Source organism: Parambassis ranga, chromosome 13 (assembly GCF_900634625.1).
Source record: "Parambassis ranga chromosome 13, fParRan2.1, whole genome shotgun sequence".
Taxonomy (NCBI): Eukaryota; Metazoa; Chordata; class Actinopteri; family Ambassidae; genus Parambassis; species Parambassis ranga.
This window is the reverse complement of record NC_041033.1, coordinates 22,444,412-22,462,292: the sequence shown is the minus strand read 5'-3', so window position 1 is coordinate 22,462,292 and position 17,881 is coordinate 22,444,412. Positions and strand designations below refer to the sequence as shown.

Below are 17,881 nucleotides of genomic sequence, written 5' to 3'. Positions count from 1 at the left end.
ACCACGTGGCCAAAAGTGAAAGGACATTTTCTGCTTGAAGTTGTAACCTCAAGTTGTGACCTCAAGGCCGCCCGGCGGCCAACCTCATCACCCTTCATGTGTTAGGTTCAGTTTAAAGAGGACACAAACACAGACAAACTCCAAAAACCATCAAGAGTTCAGAGAAAACCTTAGACCTAAAGAACAGAAAGGCAAACCAACCAGAAAGGAAGGAGGACACAGAGGACACAGGAGACACAGAGGACACGGGAGACACAGAGGACACAGAGGAGACAGAGGACACAGAGGAGACAGGGGACACAGAGGACACAGGAGACACAGAGGACACAGGAGACAGAAAGGACACGGGAGACACGGGAGACACAGAGGACACAGGAGACAGGTAAAACCTGACAAAGACAAAGAGGAGGACTAAAGGAAACAAGACATAGCTGCAAACGGGGACGGTAATCAATATGAGACACAAGGGGAAGTAAAACACAGAGAGACAATACTTTCAAAATAAAACAGGAAGTCAAACAAACACCAGAGTAATAAATAAATGAGGAAAATCACAGATTTAATTGAAAGCAGCACAAACTGTGGACCATGACATCATGAGACTTTATCTTCTCAGGCCCGAGAAGGACGCAGAAAAATGTCCACAGACAAACTGGTCTTTGTTTTGTTGCTTCATTCTGTACCGATGGTTCGTCCCGAGTCCTGAAACAAAACTTCTACAGCTGTATTATCAAATCAACTGCTGCTATCAGCTGTTGCTAGGCGACAGCTGGTGATACAAACAGAAGACTCGCTGCTGCTTCAGCACAGTTTGTGTGTTTGTGTATAATGATTACAACAAACAAAGCTGCAGGTGAACAACAAAGACGTCTGCTTAGGATATGACACCACTGGTCAGTTCATCAGGCCTCCACAAGGTGACTAAACTCTGCAGTCCACTAAATCAACCACTAGATGGCAGCATCGTTCACTGTTTATTCCATATAATAAAAAGAATCAGTGTTGTGTGTCCAAGTCCAATTATCTGCTGTTCTCCAGGTGGACCAGCAGAGGGCGCTCCTCCTGCATGTGGTATACTCTCTGTTAAACTTTCCACCCTGCCACCAACACCTTAAACTGTTCTTCATGGAATTCTTTTGGCTTTTTCACACCAGTCCAGCTGCTTCTGGAGGAAGGTTTGACTCTGTGGGTTTGACAGATGCAACAAACAACAACAACAAACTCCTCTGGAAGCCTGAAGACAGACTTACACACAAACCATGTGACGCAGGCAGAGCCACAAGCAGCCTGCCAGAGTAAATGTGTATGACTGTTGTGATCCTGTGATAGACTGGAGATCTGTTCAGGGTGTACCCCGCCTCCCGCCCACAGATAGCAGGGATAGGCTCCAGCCCCCCCGTGACCCTGCACTGCACGACAAAGCAGGTTCGGAAGATGGATGGATGGTCCGGACAGGAGACCCTGAACACACAGCAGTGTGCTCCAAAGTTTTTAAAACACAACAACAAGAGCGGAGACCTCTGGAAATGTGATGACGACATTATCACAGCTTCACATACAACGTATCACCTCATTGATCATCTACAGGTGGAACTTTATGTGTGTTTGGAGGTAAAGGAAGGATAATATATATATATATGTGCTTCACACACACACACACACACAGGGAGTCCTCCCCTCACCCTCTCTCCCAGGCTGAGTCCATTCCCATTGAGCTGCATTAGCATACAGATGTTAGCCTGAAAAGGGAAAGCAGGGGCACACAAAGGAGCTGCATGACCAGGAGGGGAGGGAGGGGTCGAGGGGCTGCACAGGGATGGCCCTTGGCCTTTTTAGGGTCTTACAGATACACACTCATTTGCACACACACACACACACAACCAGGGGTATTGAATGGTAAGTAGCCGTGGGGGTTGTGGGAGCCTGCTCCTGCATCACTCTACTGTTATTCATTCACCAAGGGGGAAATCCTCAGCCGAGCCACAGCTGATTGCCAGCACACACACACACACACACACACACACACACACACACACACACACGCGCGCACACACACACTCTTCTTTTCCTTACTTATCTTATTTTATTAGAGAAAAACTTATTTACTGAAATTCTTTTTACATCAATAAATAAATAACTGAGTAGCCATGACAACAGAAAAACGCACAAAAATAAAAAGTGTGTTTACATCCTCAAACACAACAATTCGGAGTTAGTAAAGTTAACCCTATCATTTCACTTTAACTCCATTAATTTGCATGACAGCTGTAAAAAAAAGTTTTTTTTCTCCTTTATTTTAAAAGCAGGAAATTAGGTTGCAGTGTTTAGGGTAGCAAACACACACACACACACACACACACACACACACACAGGGGAGGACCTCAACTTCTGCTCCACTTTGTGTGAATAGATGGAAATCAGTCACAAGTATCTGAGTGTCCCATTGTGTGCTGCGGAGTCTTTGTTCGAGCATCTGTTGCCCAAACATTCTCCTCAGTGTCACTCACTCTAAATTGGTCTGTTCAGACGAGTTGCAACAAAACTCCCCTTCCCACACACACACACACACACACACACTGAGGGGAGGGCTGGGAGGTTTCCTAAAAACTAAGAGAAAGAGTTAATCTTTGTTCTTTTTGTGTGTCACAGATGATTGTGAAGCAGAATATTTAAAGAGATGCTCGTGGGAACACTTGTGCTTCTCCATCAGCATCAACAGGTTTAAAGGAGACTTACACAGAAAAACAAACAAGCTGAGCTAAACTGAACATCTACACTGATTTAGCATGTTTAGCTTCTGTTCCATTTAAAGACAAACATGCACGATGACATCATGATAGCACTTTGAGATGAATGGTGTGTTTTTGGAGAGATCAGGAAGTAGAATATAAGGTTAACACTTTCCCTTGCAGGATCAATAAAGTATATGTTGCCATCTCTTAAAGACACATGAATGTTTACTTTTATATTATTTTTAAAATTCTGTTTCAGAGGATGTTATTGATTTGATTCAGGAAACATCACAAAGAAACAAAGTTATTTTTCAAGACTTTTATTTTGAAATAAAGGGACATACTGAATATATTAGGATAGAGCTAGGATATCACATCACCCATGGAATGTAAACAATAGATGCACTTAAATTATGAAAAAAAACACAATAATCAAACAACTCAATATAGGTTTCGCTCTGAAAAACAAAATAAATAAGACTTTAAGTTAACAAAAGTTACAAAAACCAGCTCGCTGTCGAGTTGTCAACAAGCTACAGCAACAGGAAGCGTCTCTGGAGCCATCGGGGCTGGCGGAGTCGTGACAAAAGCAAGAAAACAACAACAAGAAGAAAAAAAAACAAAAAAACACATCTCGCCTGGTTTCGCTTTGAACACGCGTGATTTCGCCCGCCGCTCAGAGAGTTAGCTAGCTAGCTAGCGTGCAACAGAGCGTTGAACCTACAAACACATTGTCATTGAGGCAAACTGACGGATAAAAACCTTGACCTGTGTGGTCAGAACAAACAGCACTCAGGTAGGAGGACCGGGGTCTCTGTGGGAGCCAGAAGTCTGAGATTAAAGTCAGAATTCTGAGAAACTTGTGGAGAATTATTTTGCCGTCGGCCTGAAGCCTCTCCTCTAACAGTCTTTCGTTCGGTGGTGATATGTACACACATTTCAGTCTGCCGCTGCTGAGGCCACGGCTGTGTGGCTTCAGCTTTGTATCAGAGAGGTGTGAGGCCTGGGGGAGGAGGGAGCGGACTCGCCGGGCTCTCACAGAACTCGGCCAGTCTTCTTGATTTCTGCCAACAATAAGGCAACATGAATACAGAATGCCAAAATGAGTTTCCTCCTCCTCCTCCTTTGCTCCCTCCTCCTCAGGCCTTCTTAAAGCTACCGGATAGAACAAACCAGGCAGGCGGACCACACGGATGCAAACAGTGATGCATAATTTCTTCGGCATCGTAAAAATGCATAAACACAATCACAAAGCAAAGAAACATCAAATCGTACAAAAAGCAATAAATAAATCTAAAAAAAAGCGTTAGCTATAATAATAACACCGTATATTAGCGGTCATGGCTAAGGCTAAGGGTTAACAGTACTAGCAGGTTAGGAGTTCTCTAACATCAACTTTGGTAACTAGAGTCAGTGGGTCGCCTACTGTTGTGCTATGTTTGTGTTGCTAAGGCAGTTTTAGTTGAATCCTTGCCCAGCTGACAAATACAATCAAATGGCCACAGCCATAAACCAATCAATCAATCAAACAATCAATCAATCCAGTCCTTGAACCCTCTCAGTCTCAGAGAGGAGGCGGGTTTCATACAGTTTGGAGAGCCCTGAGTGTGACCGGGGAAGTGCTGCAGGCGGGTGCACACACAGGGCAGTGAGTCACACCAGGGCACAGGAAGTTCTCACACAGGACTTCCCCCCTGGGTGAGGGACCCCCTCCCCCCACCTCCCCCCTATTCTCTAACAATGGGTATACAACAGTATACAGCAGTAACAATGGCTCACACAAAGGAAAAGCTTACAATAAAACAAAAGGTCGGCTAAAACTGGACGAACACTGAGCAGCGCTACAACTGCTTGGATGAGAAATGCAATATGCACAAAGATAGGTACGTTTACTGGGCTGGATTCAGTCAGACCGTCCGTCCCTGATTAAACTCAGTCCCCCCCTCAGTAAACCCTTCTCTACTCGTCTGAGACAGACAGCCGGCTGAAGATGGGCAGGCGCCTGCCCTCAAAGCTGGGTGACTCTGTGCCGCTGGAGGCAGAGCTGATGGAGCAGGAGGATGTGTAGCCTTCCTCTGAGAGGGAGTCAGCTGACGAGCAGCGCTGGAGGCTGGGGCGGCTGCTCAGGGTGGCTGGCAGCTGCTGTGGGGGGTGGTATGGCAGGTTTTTGGTGGTGAAAGTTGAGGTGGGACTCCTGCTGCTGCTGGTGGTGGAGTCGGTCACAGCGTAGAAGCGCAGAGCTGAGTCGTCGTTGGCCAGGTCACCGAGGCCAGAGAAGGGGTACTGGCAATGCTTCAGCGTCCCCGGCTCAGGGAAGAGAGGGGACAGCAGCTCTGGGCTTCCTGTGGAGGAGGGCGGTGGGGACACGGAGGAGGCCCGGGTGAAGAGAAGGGAGGAAGGCTGCAGCTCCTCCACTGGTTGGAAGGTCTGAGGAGAGGAGGAGAAGCCGGCGAAGCTGAGGCTGTGGCGCAGCAGCGGAGGCCTCATCTTCTGCTTCTGCGGTGGTGCAGCGCCGTTGGCGGGCTGCATCTCATCTGCGTTGTGGATGAAGTGGCAGCGGGCGCCGTACGGACAGAAGCCTATGGTGTGGAACGTGCGGCACGGCTCTGTCTTGTACTTGGGGTGCCGGCTCAGGCCCCTCAGCTCATCCAGGCCGTGAGCGAACTGACACTTGGCCCCGTACTTGCAGGAGCCGCTCTCCTCGTAGGTGCGGCAGAGCTCCGTCTTGTAGCGAGTAGAGATGTGAGGTGGTGGTGGTGCAGGAGGTCTGGGGGTGGAGGTGGCAGTGGGGGACAGAGAGGTGTTGCTAAGGCAGAGGCCGGGTGGAGGGAGCAGCACCGTTCTTTCATCCCTGCCTGCCAGGCCGCTGACGTTGCCCTCGATCATGCTGACGGAGCGGTCCACCCTGAAGGGGATGTGGCTGATGGAGGAGCGCGGCAGCTGGCTCTCCCTGCTCCACTGCAGGCTGGAGGCCATGTTGAGGCCCCAGCAGGCTGACTCGCTCACCTCTGAGCTGTTGAACTTGGAGTTGGGGAGGGTGACGGGGCAGAGAGAGTGGCGTCGCTGGAAGCCCAGGACTCTCTGACTGCGCTGCTGCTGCTGCTGCTGCAGGCTGGTGGACGAGCCATCTGTCGCCTCCAGGCCGCGGAAATTCTGTCACACAAAAGAAGAGTGGAGAAGAAAAGACGTTAGCTTTGTGCATTCCTGGAGCGCTGGAGCGAGACGAGCCAGGCTGAGAGGACTCTGCAGCTGCAGCTGGAGCCAAACAGGCTCGCTTAATCATGGAGAAGGAGTAAAAGTGCTAATAAAACAATATAACACCTGTTTATCAACACTGTGTGTGTGAAACATGTTGAATAAAAAAAATCTAATTTTAAAATGCAGATGAAACACAAAACTTCACCTCAAGCTGATTTCAAAAATCAAACTAGAACAAACTTTGTGCAAAGATCCTGAAACTAAATAAAAGCTAAAAAACGAAACATTAAAGCTGCAGCGAATCAACTTAAAACAATAAAGATAAACTTTACTTAATTATATTATTACATGAGGAAGAGTTGGAGCTAAATGAGAGCAGGCTCCTTTCTTACCTTGCAGAACTCCTCGTCCAGTTCCAGAAACGGTGTTAGAAAGTCAGAGGGCATGCTGGCTCCACCGGCCTCGCTGAGTGAAGGAGCTGGATGTCTGATCCTGCAGTGGAGAAAGGCTGGGCTCGTTTCTAAAGTTTGAGTCTGAGGAGCAGGAGGAAGGTTTGGAACTTGTTTCAGGAGGGAAGGGGAGAGAAAGAAGCAGACAGCCGAGCTGTGAGAAGCAGCAGCGTGTCTCCGGGAGAAAAGTTCTCTGACCATCTGCTGGAATCTGCTTAAATAGTTGGGGAAACCCACCCCCTGCCTGCCTGTGGCTGTCAGGGGGCAGGGCGGCGAGGGAGTGTGTGTTAATGTGTGTTAATGTGTGTGTGTGTGTGTGTTGGGGGGTGGGGTGGGGATGGGGTCCTTGCATTGTAATGGTGTGCTGGGGGGCAGGGTGGGCGCAGAAAGGAGAGGAGAGGAGGAGGGGGATGAATGAAGCTACTTTTCTGCCCATTCATGAACAAATCCTTAAAGGAGCATTCTTCTTCTTTTAAACAGGCCGGCCTCTCACTTTGTTCAGGATCAACACAGCTGAGGAGCTAATGACCAGCTCTACAGGTCCAAAACACAGCTAGCTCCTCACACAACACAAACCTCTTAAAAATACATTTGTATTCAACACTAATTAATACCAAAAAAGTACAAATGACGGCTTTTATTTGTACTTTCTGCAGCACAGTCTTAACACTGGAGGAGATAAGAGGAGGTCAGTGTTTCCATACTGATCTGTTATACAGGAGTGACTGGACACACATTAAAAACACAAACTACACATGGACAGTGGTGGAGGAAGTACTGAAGCCTGGTACTTAAGTAAAAGTACAATTACCCAGCAAAATATATACTCAAGTAAAAGTAGAAGTGCTGCATCAACAATCCTACTTAAGTAAAAGGCTTAAGTACTTTTAAATGTACTTAAAGTATTCAAAGTAAAAGTACTCACACACTGAATATATATGATTGATTTCCATTGCAAAGGATCTGAACAGGTTAAAATAATCAAAGTAAAATGGAGCATGTGTAGTTAATGTCCATGTTGAGTCCAGAAGCAGCTGTGGACAGGTCTGTGTGTCATGAGGCAGGCTGTGGGCATCAAGTGAACAGAGAGGCTGCTGATAACAAACAGGCATTCAGCATGTTTACTGTGTCAGTGTTCCTGCTGTAGATTCATGTTATGATTCATGTTCATCAGACATTAATGGATGGACCTGTGTTAGCAGGCAGCAGCTAACTAGTTAGCTCACTGAGCCAGAGCACCGGCATCATGACTGAGGCTCATTATAGAAACACAGCTGGCAGCGTGACACCAGCTCCATGCAGAGTCTGACCTCACATCAGTCCAGCACTGTGTTCATCACATGGAACAAGGAACTACAGACACTGGAGACATGTAGTGGAGGAGAAAGGACAGGGGACAGCTGCAGCATGGAGTCAGAGGAGAAAGTATGTGCTATTATTTTTACTTAAGTAAAGTAGAAATACATAAAAATTTACTTAAGTACAGTAACAAAGTACAAATACTTAGTTACTTTCCACCACTGCACATGGAGTACCACTGGGCAGCTGTTTAGTTTCCTGTCTTTAAGCTTACAGGGCTCAGGGTGTAATAAATACATATTTGTTCAGTCCCTGTTGAACTTTATTGAAACGTAAACGCTGATTTATGCCTCCTCTTGTGTGTCTTTGTTTGTAGAGTTGTCCAACGTTGTGTTGAATGGGAGCTCCAAAGTGCCTGCAGGTGTAAACAGAGTGTGAATGTGTCAGACTGACCACACCCGGCCCTTCAAAGGCCGGCTGAAGATGCCCCATGGGCAGAAATCACGTCACTGAAAGCAGAGATGAACCATCATGACGTATTTCCAGTCACGGCCCTGACATGTGGCTCAGCGCTGATGTCCTCATCATCATTTTTAAAGGGTCGTAGTTTTTTTTCTTAATGCTACCTCAGGTCAGTAAAGGTGTCTCAAAGTGAAGGACTGAACAACACACGTCACATCAACCAGAGGCCATGCTGCAGACGTGGATTCATGTTCCAGTTTCAGAGAGAACACACCTCTGTCTGTCAGTGGACTGACACTGAGCCAGGTTTCACTGGAGAAGGAAGAAGAAACGCCACATCGGCCATGTTGGATGCTATGAAACACACAAAGTCTAACACAACTGACATTTGGCTGTAAATACATAACACACACACACACACTCTGTCCTGACCTGAAGTGTTTATTTCTATGACCATGTTGAAATAAACTGAGCAGCAGCTTCATCTGAGGGACGGCTCAGGAAGTCATTCCCTCAGACTCTGTTACTCCTCTGTCAGAGCTGCTCACACACTCAAACTGAAGCATCCTCTCAGCTGCACTTTCAGTTACATTAACTGTGTATTGACCTTCATTTGTCTGCTGCTGTGTGTGTGTCAGAGTGTTTCCTGTATATATTGTATGTATTATATGCTGCTACTACAATTTAATAACCCCACAGGGATTAATAAAGTCAATCTTAATCCTAATCTTGCTATCTTCCTAATTATATGCTACAAAATAACACACACACACACACCCCACACCCACAGACAGTTACAATGGTTACGCAAGAACAGATTCAGTTGCTGTGTCACGGCCAGACCACAACACACACACACACACACTCACACACACACACACACTCAGCAGTAACTGATTCAGCGGCCTGATCGATCAGGACAAAGACGGTGTGTGAGATGTGGTGGAGAAACATGCAAACATTTAAAGTGTAAAAAAAAAAAAAAAGCACAACGTAACAACAGCCTGTTACTAAAGCAGCCGACCACAGGAGGAAACCACAACCCTGAACACACACACACACAGCACAGTAACTGTATCAGTGATAAGATCTGTGTGTGTTCAGCTCTGCTCATGACGAACCGTCACACACAAACCATCCAAACTGTGAAGGAAACCAGACTTTTCCAGACCTGAGGGTTCACACACTCATTAAACTGGTTCATGTGTTTTCATTCTCCCACATCACAGAGGACCATCAGCAACACATTTACAGTTATCACAGACACACTGTGTTAATGTGCGCCGTTATCCTCTGTTTTAAATTAGAATGACACACCCTGCTTCTCATGACGGCCACCTTTTCACAGCCCGTTGTTTTCTAAAAGCTCGGTGCAGGGATGCAGCCTCAATCTGAGTTCAGTGGAAATTCACAAGTTTAATGTACAAAATGCACATTTTCCCTAAAGGATCTGGGAGTTATTCCTTTAACAAAGGTTATTTTTTTCTCTTATAAACTTATTTAATGTTAAAGAACATGTCTTTCCTGACTTTTTCTTGTAATAACTTAGATTGCAAAATATTCTGAAAAAAAGGAAAAACTATCTCTCCTCTTCCAGCCCTCATAAAGCATCATGCACACATCTTAAGGCAGAGCTGCTGGTCCCCGGCAGGGACAGCTGCTGGAGTCTCTGTCTGCAGCGTCCACAAACATTTGATCCATGATCCCCGACAGAAACAGGAAGACTGAGACTGAGAGGCGCACACACAGTCAGGTTAGTCAGCTTAGACTCTGTCTGACACAGGTTAACGCCACTTTAATGCCTCTAATCAGTAACCAGCCCAGTGCATTCTGGGTGTTGGAGTCTGGATCTTTATAGTGTAACTGTGTGCCACAGAGTGGACAGAACAGACAAGAGCAAAGCTCAGAGTCTGACATTGATCCTGTCAGAGGAAGAATAAACAGTTCTGATGGGATTCCCACACGTCGATCCTCATATCAACTTCAGAACGGGGCTTTCTGTGTCAGTTTGGGTGGAGACGAGGGAGGAGCGTGTTTACAGCGGCTGGCGCTAACACTCTGCAGGCCTGTTAAGTTTTATGGTGCACACAGTGTGTTGAGAACAGACACGAACATCTGTCAGTCAACATGGCTGACATGTTTACAGGCTGCCTGAACAACAACAACAACAACAACTGTGTGTTTGTGATTAAATTAAATGTAAAAAATATGAGTTCACATTTAAATAACTGACACACACACACACAGCATGGCTGTCAGCCCCCTGTCTGAGCTGTCTTGGCCTCTTTGTTGAGGCCAGCAGGACAACAGCTCTATTGTCCCGGACCTCCTCCATATGTCCCCATATACGCAGCAGAGGAGCATTATGGATGAAACCAGCACATGGACCTGATCTAACCGTCCTCTGAGGCTCCCTGTGAGCCTCGCAGGGCACCGGTGGACTGGGAGTGGTTATGAATGTTAGGATGATGGAGTAAATTAAAGATACGTGCCAGACTCCTCACATGCAGGTGTAGCTGTGGTTGCAGCTCCAGAACCCTGCACACTGTAGGACAGTCCAGCTAGCTGTGAGCGTGGGGCCTTCTCTCTGAGGCTTGCTGCGAGCGCGCCCCCCTCAGATGTAACGTCGATGGGGTTGTTTACTTCCTAAATAGAAACAATTGATGCTTTTAACATGCACCGTCCTCTCCTCCCTGCCTGGTGCATTGTCATGGATGGTGGCCCTGTGAGGTGATTTCCATTTCAGGGAGGATCTGAACGGTCGTCAGCTGTTTGTTTGCGAGACTTCTCTCTTTTGTGGGAACCTGCTGAGCTCATTTGTTGTGCTGGAACGTCACAGACTGAGTTTATTCATTCATATTCCTGCCATGTTTACAGTCTTCACACGTTTATGTTGCCTTTTGTCCTCAGAGTGAAAGGGTTAAATCATGGATCATAGGACTGCACCGCGGTCCCAGGTATCGATCAACTCCCACCTGGTACAGGAGCAGTGAAGCAGCCCTCTGAGCAACACTCTCTCAGTGTGAAACCATGAGCAGGACCCGACCCACATGGGGGAGCTGTCCTGCTGATAGCTGGCCGGGTAGAGGAGGAGGAGGAGGAGGAGAAGAGGTAGATGAAGATCACTGCAGCAGTTAACACTGTTCTGCTGACCTCTTCCTCTGTCACTACTCTGGACCTGTTTGGCTGAATTTGGACTAACCAGGATTTCAGGCAGACTGGCACCGCGCCATGGTTGGAGGCTCCTCAGAAACCTGTTGGTGATGTCACAGAAGGTTCTCCTATATTGTTGGTAACCAATAAACCAATCTGTGACAGAGTTAGCATTTGTTGATCAAACCAGACTCTGACCTTTGACCCTGTGTGAATAAATAGAATTAATACTGATGAGAAGGTGATGCAGGGAACTTGATAAGCTGACATATCAGTGGTCACTTCCTGAAGTTGGCACAGGTAGCTTTGAGGCCTGGTCTCCTCTCTAACGTCCCTGCAGTCAGGGAGGTTTGTGCTAATAAAGCACACAGGAACTCTGGCTGCTTTTAAGCTGCTGATTTATGGGTCAGCTTTTTTAGGTGCCAGGAAATATTTGCAGGCCTGATAGCAGCAAAACAGTTTGAAACGTCTGATTAAAGTGAGAACACACGCAGAGATTAATGGGGACAGGAGAGGAGAAACGAAGCTGAGGATGAACGGCGACCCGCGGCTGTTGGTGGCTGTTATACAGAGGTGGATAAATCACTGAGCAGGGACCTGTCGGGGCTCAGGTCTGTGTGAGGACGCGTCACTTTCTGTTCTGTCACAAAAATATACACAGACTCTGTCTCATGCTTATGGAGGCAGAGCGTGGCTGTGGAGCGGAGAGCGGCTCAAACAGATTGTCCTCTGCTGCAGAAAAACATGCATGTCCTCCATGCTTTCTCTGTTCCGCCCCTCTGATCCTCCTCTGGGCTGTATGGCTTCTTAAATCCTTTCAATTGACCAACTGCACTTGACCCCCACCCTGCCTACACACACACACAGCCATCACAGCCTCCTTTCATCCAGCACTCTCTCTTTCTTCCTCAACAAGGAATCCCCGACTTCCCCTCCTCAGCTCAATCTTGAGGAGGGAAACAGCAGCTGGTCCTGCTTCCTGAAAGAATGTCATGTCCAAAGAAAGAAAGCCAGCGTCTGTGTGTGTGTGTACGTATATATATGTGTGTGTGTGTGTGTGTGTGTTTGGGGGGGTTGGGAGGTGATGGGGGGGAACAGAGTGTTAAGAGCGTCCACTGGATTATGTTTTGACAAAAGACCGGACCCCCTGCTGCTGTAATTTTCCCGCCACTCAGCTTCCTGTTTCCTGGAATCTGGCAACGTGTCACACACACACACACACACACACACACACACACACACTTGGGCCATTTGGTGCCAGCTGCTCACTATGATGCAACAGCAGAGTGTCCAGCGAGGCCTCTGGGCATCTGGGTAATAAAGACTTCCTTTCATCACAATGCTGGGAGCATAATCCATACATTATTTTATCACATCGGCTGGAAATCTCCTTAAAGAGCAGACAGACGGGGAATCTGTGGAATCCTATTTACACTCGGACAACAATAAAAAGATTATGTCCCTCTCTGAAGATGACTCACAGTGTGTTTGTTACAGCATGAGGAATAAAACTGTGGCATCACATTCAGAGGCTCATTGTGTTTATTTTAATGATTTAAAGAAACTGTGTGTGCACACAGGTCCCCACAGGTCCTCACAGGTCTGCAGAGGTCCCCACAGGTCCTCACAGGTCCTCACAGGTCTGCAGAGGTCCCCACAGGTCCCCACAGGTCCTCACAGGTCTGCAGAGGTCCCCACATGTCCCCACAGGTCCTCACAGGTCTGCAGAGGTCCCCACAGGTCCTCACAGGTCCTCACAGGTCTGCAGAGGTCCTCACAGGTCCTCACAGGTCTGCAGAGGTCTCCACAGGTCCTCACAGGTCTGCAGAGGTCCTCACAGATCCCCACAGGTCCTCACAGGTCTGCAGAGGTCCTCACAGCTCCCCACAGGTCCTCACAGATCCCCACAGGTCTGCAGAGGTCTGGACTTCTCGGTAATGTCTCTGCACCTGGCTCAGACTCACAGTATTTACATCACACTTTAATGTAAACTGCTATAACAACAACACCAGCGTCATATTGGAGAGATGCGCCACCGCTGCAGGTCGACGGTTCTGTTCCTTCATGTCGTCACACTTCTGACACACATGTTGGATTTAGGAACACTTCCTGATAAGAATGACCAACCATTCATTCCTTCTGTGAGCAGCAGCCATGGATCAGTCCTCAGATCAGTCAGACCTTAAACTGTCCCTTATACAACATATTCATTAAACCAGCAGTCCTGCCATGAACACACATCTATGGACAGAAACCGAACGTTCACTTCCTGTTTGCCAGAAGTTTCATTTTTAAAGACACTTTATGGCTCATTGGATAAAAGCTGGAAAAAAAACTTTCTCTTGCATGACATCATCTGTGTGTGTGTGTGTGTGTGTGTGTGTGTGTGTGTGTGTGTGTGTGTGTGTGTGTGTGTGTGTGTGTGTGTGTGCAAATGGTCACCTGACCAAATGCAAACAAATGCAGAGAAAACATGGAACACACTGATGATGTTCAAATGTTCACAACAAATGTCTCTGAGGACAAATGTCTGGCTCTCTCTCTCATACGCACACACACACACACACAGACACACACACACCCCTCCAAAGCCAAACTGTCAACTGCCACAACTGGTGTGTGTGTGAGACAGACTGGACCTTGTTTATTCCAGACAGGCTGAGTGTGAAGTAATACGTGCATGCACGCACGCACACACACACACACACACACAGGTCAGAGAGGTGTTGTTTGGTAGTAAAAGAGCACAGTCTCCTCAGCAGCAGCTGCTGCTGTGTTGTTTTAACAGGAGAGAGAGAGTGTGTGTCTGTGTCTGTGTGTGTGTGTGTGTGTGTGTGTCCGTGTGTGCGCGCACCACTTGGCCTCAGCTGTTGGGGTTGAAGCTCTTTTGTGTTGAATTACATCATGCAGTCTGGACAGACAGACAGGAGCAGTGAGGTCTGCGGCATCAACACACCTGTAAACAAACATGGTGAATCCAGAGAGCTTCTATCACTGTGTGTCAATCACACACAGACACACACACACACACACACACACACACAGACACACACCCGCTCTGTCGTGAATGCGATGCTGTTCAGAGTCTTGGAAGTCCCCGCTGTTGGACTTTCCCTCCAGCAGGACATTTAATTTGATTTGATGAACCGGGCCGTACATGCTAATCATAATGAGGCTTATTTTACACATTCAGAACGGAGCTGAGGGGGAAACACCAGCAGCAGCAGCATGTGGAGCTGGAGCTCAGAACTCTCTGCATCCCATCAGAGGTCTAAACATGACAATAAAAACACAATCAGAGCCTGTGTGACAGAATCATGAAGCAGGACCGGCGCTGGTATCACAGGAATGCAGCAGTGTGATAAGAGGTCAACAGGCTCTTTCATATTTTTAAACAACATCAGTCCTCCACTCAGCCGCTGTGATCACATGCACAGCCCGACAGGTTAGTGGTAATGTTACGTTTTAAAGACTCACAAAACAAAAACACAACAACAAACAGAAATGTCCAACAAAACAAGAAACTTTCAACAAGAGGACAAACAAACCTCTGAAGACTAACGAACCAAACTACAAACTACAGAGAAACCAAACGAACGATGAAAACTTGACTGGAGGACCACAGTAAGAGGCAGGACGGCGAAGACAGCGATGACCTGACCACGACTGCGAGCTCAGGACTGAAAGACAGACGGGTCAACACAGGTGACAACAATCAAGGCAGGTAATCAAACACAAGAGGAAGTACATCAGACAGAGAGAGACTTTCAAAATAAAACAGGAAATCATTCTCAAAAAGCAAGAAACTAAAATAAGGAGGGAAATCGAGCCGACTCTGCTGCCTGCATGAGGCAGAGCTTATCACCATGGCAACTGAAATGTTTTTTTTTTCTAAAATATGTTTAATTTTACCTTGAGGTGGAGCACATGTGGAGCTGAGGCGGGGGCCTGTAGGCATGGAGGGTGCTGTATGTAAACACCCACCTGTGATTCAACGCAGGCGTCAAGAGGAGCCGGCTGAGGAGGTCAGGCGCGTGGTCGGTATGCTTCCTGGGCACCTCCCTGCAGAACAAGTCCGACCAAGAGGAGGCCACGGGACAGAATCTGAGAGGGAGGGATCATATTTCTCAGCTGGCCCGCGGACGCCTCGGTATCCTCCTGGAGGAGACGGACGGAGGTCTGCTGACCTGATGCTGGATGAGCGGACGATAACGGATGGATGGACTTATATTAATGTATCCTGAGTTGCAGCTTCATCCATAAAGACCGTGCTGATGTGGATTTGTTGGTTAACCTGTTGTTTTGTTGAATTTCCTGGTTAATGGCGTTAATAACTGACCTGTTATGACCTGACCTGAGTCCTCCTCTGTTTGTTTACTGTGCATCATCAGCCACACGCTGGAGAAATGTGTGTTTATGGATGTGTCCGTATCTAAAGGATCATTACCATAACAAACATGGATGCTCTTTGGAATTCATGGCCTCTTTTCCTACTCTACACACTGAGCCGCTCTGCTTCCATTCCCATTGTTCCCAGTTTGTTTTCCACACCGACCCCATTAACAGACAACAAGTGCAGCAGTGTTACTGTTTTATTGTCTGTCTGGACGTGATGGCGGCTGAGAAAACACACCTCACACACTGTGTGTGTGTGTGTTTGCAACTACACGCGTCTCCTGTCAACATGTCTGCAGACCCAACACACAGTGACATAATTACTACAGGAAGATATGTGTGTGTGTGTGTGTGTGTGTGTGTGTTACGGGGGTGGTCTGGCTGGTACACTCGATAGCAGACATAAAAACAAACACACACACACACACACCATCCTGTGTCCGTGTGTGAATGAGTTTTTTTATATGCTCCACTGACATGAACCAGTAACACACCAGGGTGTGTGTGTGTGTGCGTCCCATGGTGTTGATAAGCCTGTGAGCTGCTCTGACCACATCCATTGCTTCACATTGATAATCTGAGCAGTTAACGAGACACAACGAGTGTTACGAGGCTTACAGTGTGTGTGTGTGTGGTTTGCTGTGTGGTAATGTGTGAGCGATGAGGGGTTAACGAACACAGCTGCCGTCAGTTAGAACATACAGCCGGATCTGTGGATGTGGTTAACTGTTGACTGTGTGTTCCTGTGTGAGTCGATTTCAGGGTCGCGTTTTTTTCTTTAAATTCGCTCGATGTTCAGAGAGCTGCAGTTCTTACACAACGTTGTGTTTGTTTCTGTTTCTTTGCACCTTTAAAAGCTGTCTGAGACAGTCCTCTCCTCTCATGGGCTGGCTGTGTCTGTGGCGGGAAGAGGAGGCAGGAGGATGATGCGCCTATCTGCCCAAAACATCAACAACATGCGGTGTGGCTACCAGGAACGATTAGCTGCTCAATGTGACCTGCAGGTCCTCTCAGGGAGGATATAGACTGTATATAACCATATAAAGTGCGTCTGTGACGTCACCTACAGCTTTCTGAAGAGCTGCTTGAAGCTCATTATGTTGAGACCATCACAGTCCACCTAAACTCCAAATACAGGCAAAGAGGTGGAGCACGAGTGAAGCTGAGGCAGGATGTTTGCATCCGTCACTCAAAGTGGTCTCGTGCACTGCGTGTGTGAAAGGGGCTAAATATGTGCACCATTTGATGCACTCACACACCGCCGGGGATCAATACATATCAGTAACACTGAAGCTGTTTGTGTTGTCGCTCCTTAAACACCACACAGACACAGCTGAGGTGCTGACTGACAACGGCACAGGACACAATATGAATGCAACAATGAGCAGCTGTAGGCATGATGAAGCCCTTTAATTTAATCCAGTTTAACACTGCGGAGTGTGTGTGTGTGTGTGTGTGTGTCTTCATTGTGTATTTATTCTCTCCTGCAGTAGCTGAAGTGAAGGGTCTTTTATTGAGTGTCATGTTGCTTCCTGTGTGAAGGACAGACAGATATAGAAACTGACAGATAGGAACTGTCTGCTAACACACACACACACACACACACACACACACACTGCTCTGATACCTCTGGCTTACATGGACAGCTGGTCGGTTGGCGGGAAAACTGAGGACCAGCTGTCACAGAAAGAGCGAAGGAGAGAGACAGAGAGAGACAGAGACAGGGAGGAAGACGAGCAGAGCGATACACATCAGCAGACAGAAATAAAGAGTGAGGAGGAAACACAGAAACCTGCAGGAAACATTTATTTAACCCTTTGAGATTCTTTCCTCTCCAGAGCTTCAGAGTGAGCAGAGACACATGCTCTGCCCTCCATGATGGATTTAAGCAGAGACGCAGCTGTAAGAGGAGGGAGAATGTGACGTTAGCTTCATATATCATCTTATTGTGTAATGTTTCCTCCATAATTACATTATGTAACATGACTTCTTATTGATTTATAAGACTAATTATAATAAATCTTATTTGGTTCAGAGCCTCAAAATAATAAAAAATATTTCTAATAAAGTAAGAATGCAATATGAAAACTGCATTTAATAAAAATAAAAATTATTTGTCAGTTTTGTTGCTGCCTGGTGCCTAAATAAGCTGTGATGTCATAGCCACAGGGTCAAAGGTCATCTGCACTGTCA

The 17,881-nt window shown here is 47.1% G+C and overlaps 2 protein-coding genes across 2 annotated transcripts in view; both read right to left on the bottom strand.

Moving 5' to 3' along the window:
- Positions 1–17,881, bottom strand: part of LOC114444601 (scavenger receptor cysteine-rich type 1 protein M130-like) — a 902,860-nt gene that overhangs the window by 495,780 nt on the left and 389,199 nt on the right. The window lies entirely within an intron of this gene.
- On the bottom strand, positions 4,512–6,545 carry LOC114444618 (mRNA decay activator protein ZFP36L1). Its single transcript, XM_028419343.1, has 2 exons — positions 6,323–6,545; positions 4,512–5,885 (listed from the first exon to the last, which is right to left on the bottom strand). The coding sequence occupies exons 1-2, from the start codon at positions 6,374–6,376 to the stop codon at positions 4,692–4,694; spliced, it is 1,248 nt and encodes a 415-aa protein (XP_028275144.1). The 5' UTR covers positions 6,377–6,545; the 3' UTR covers positions 4,512–4,691.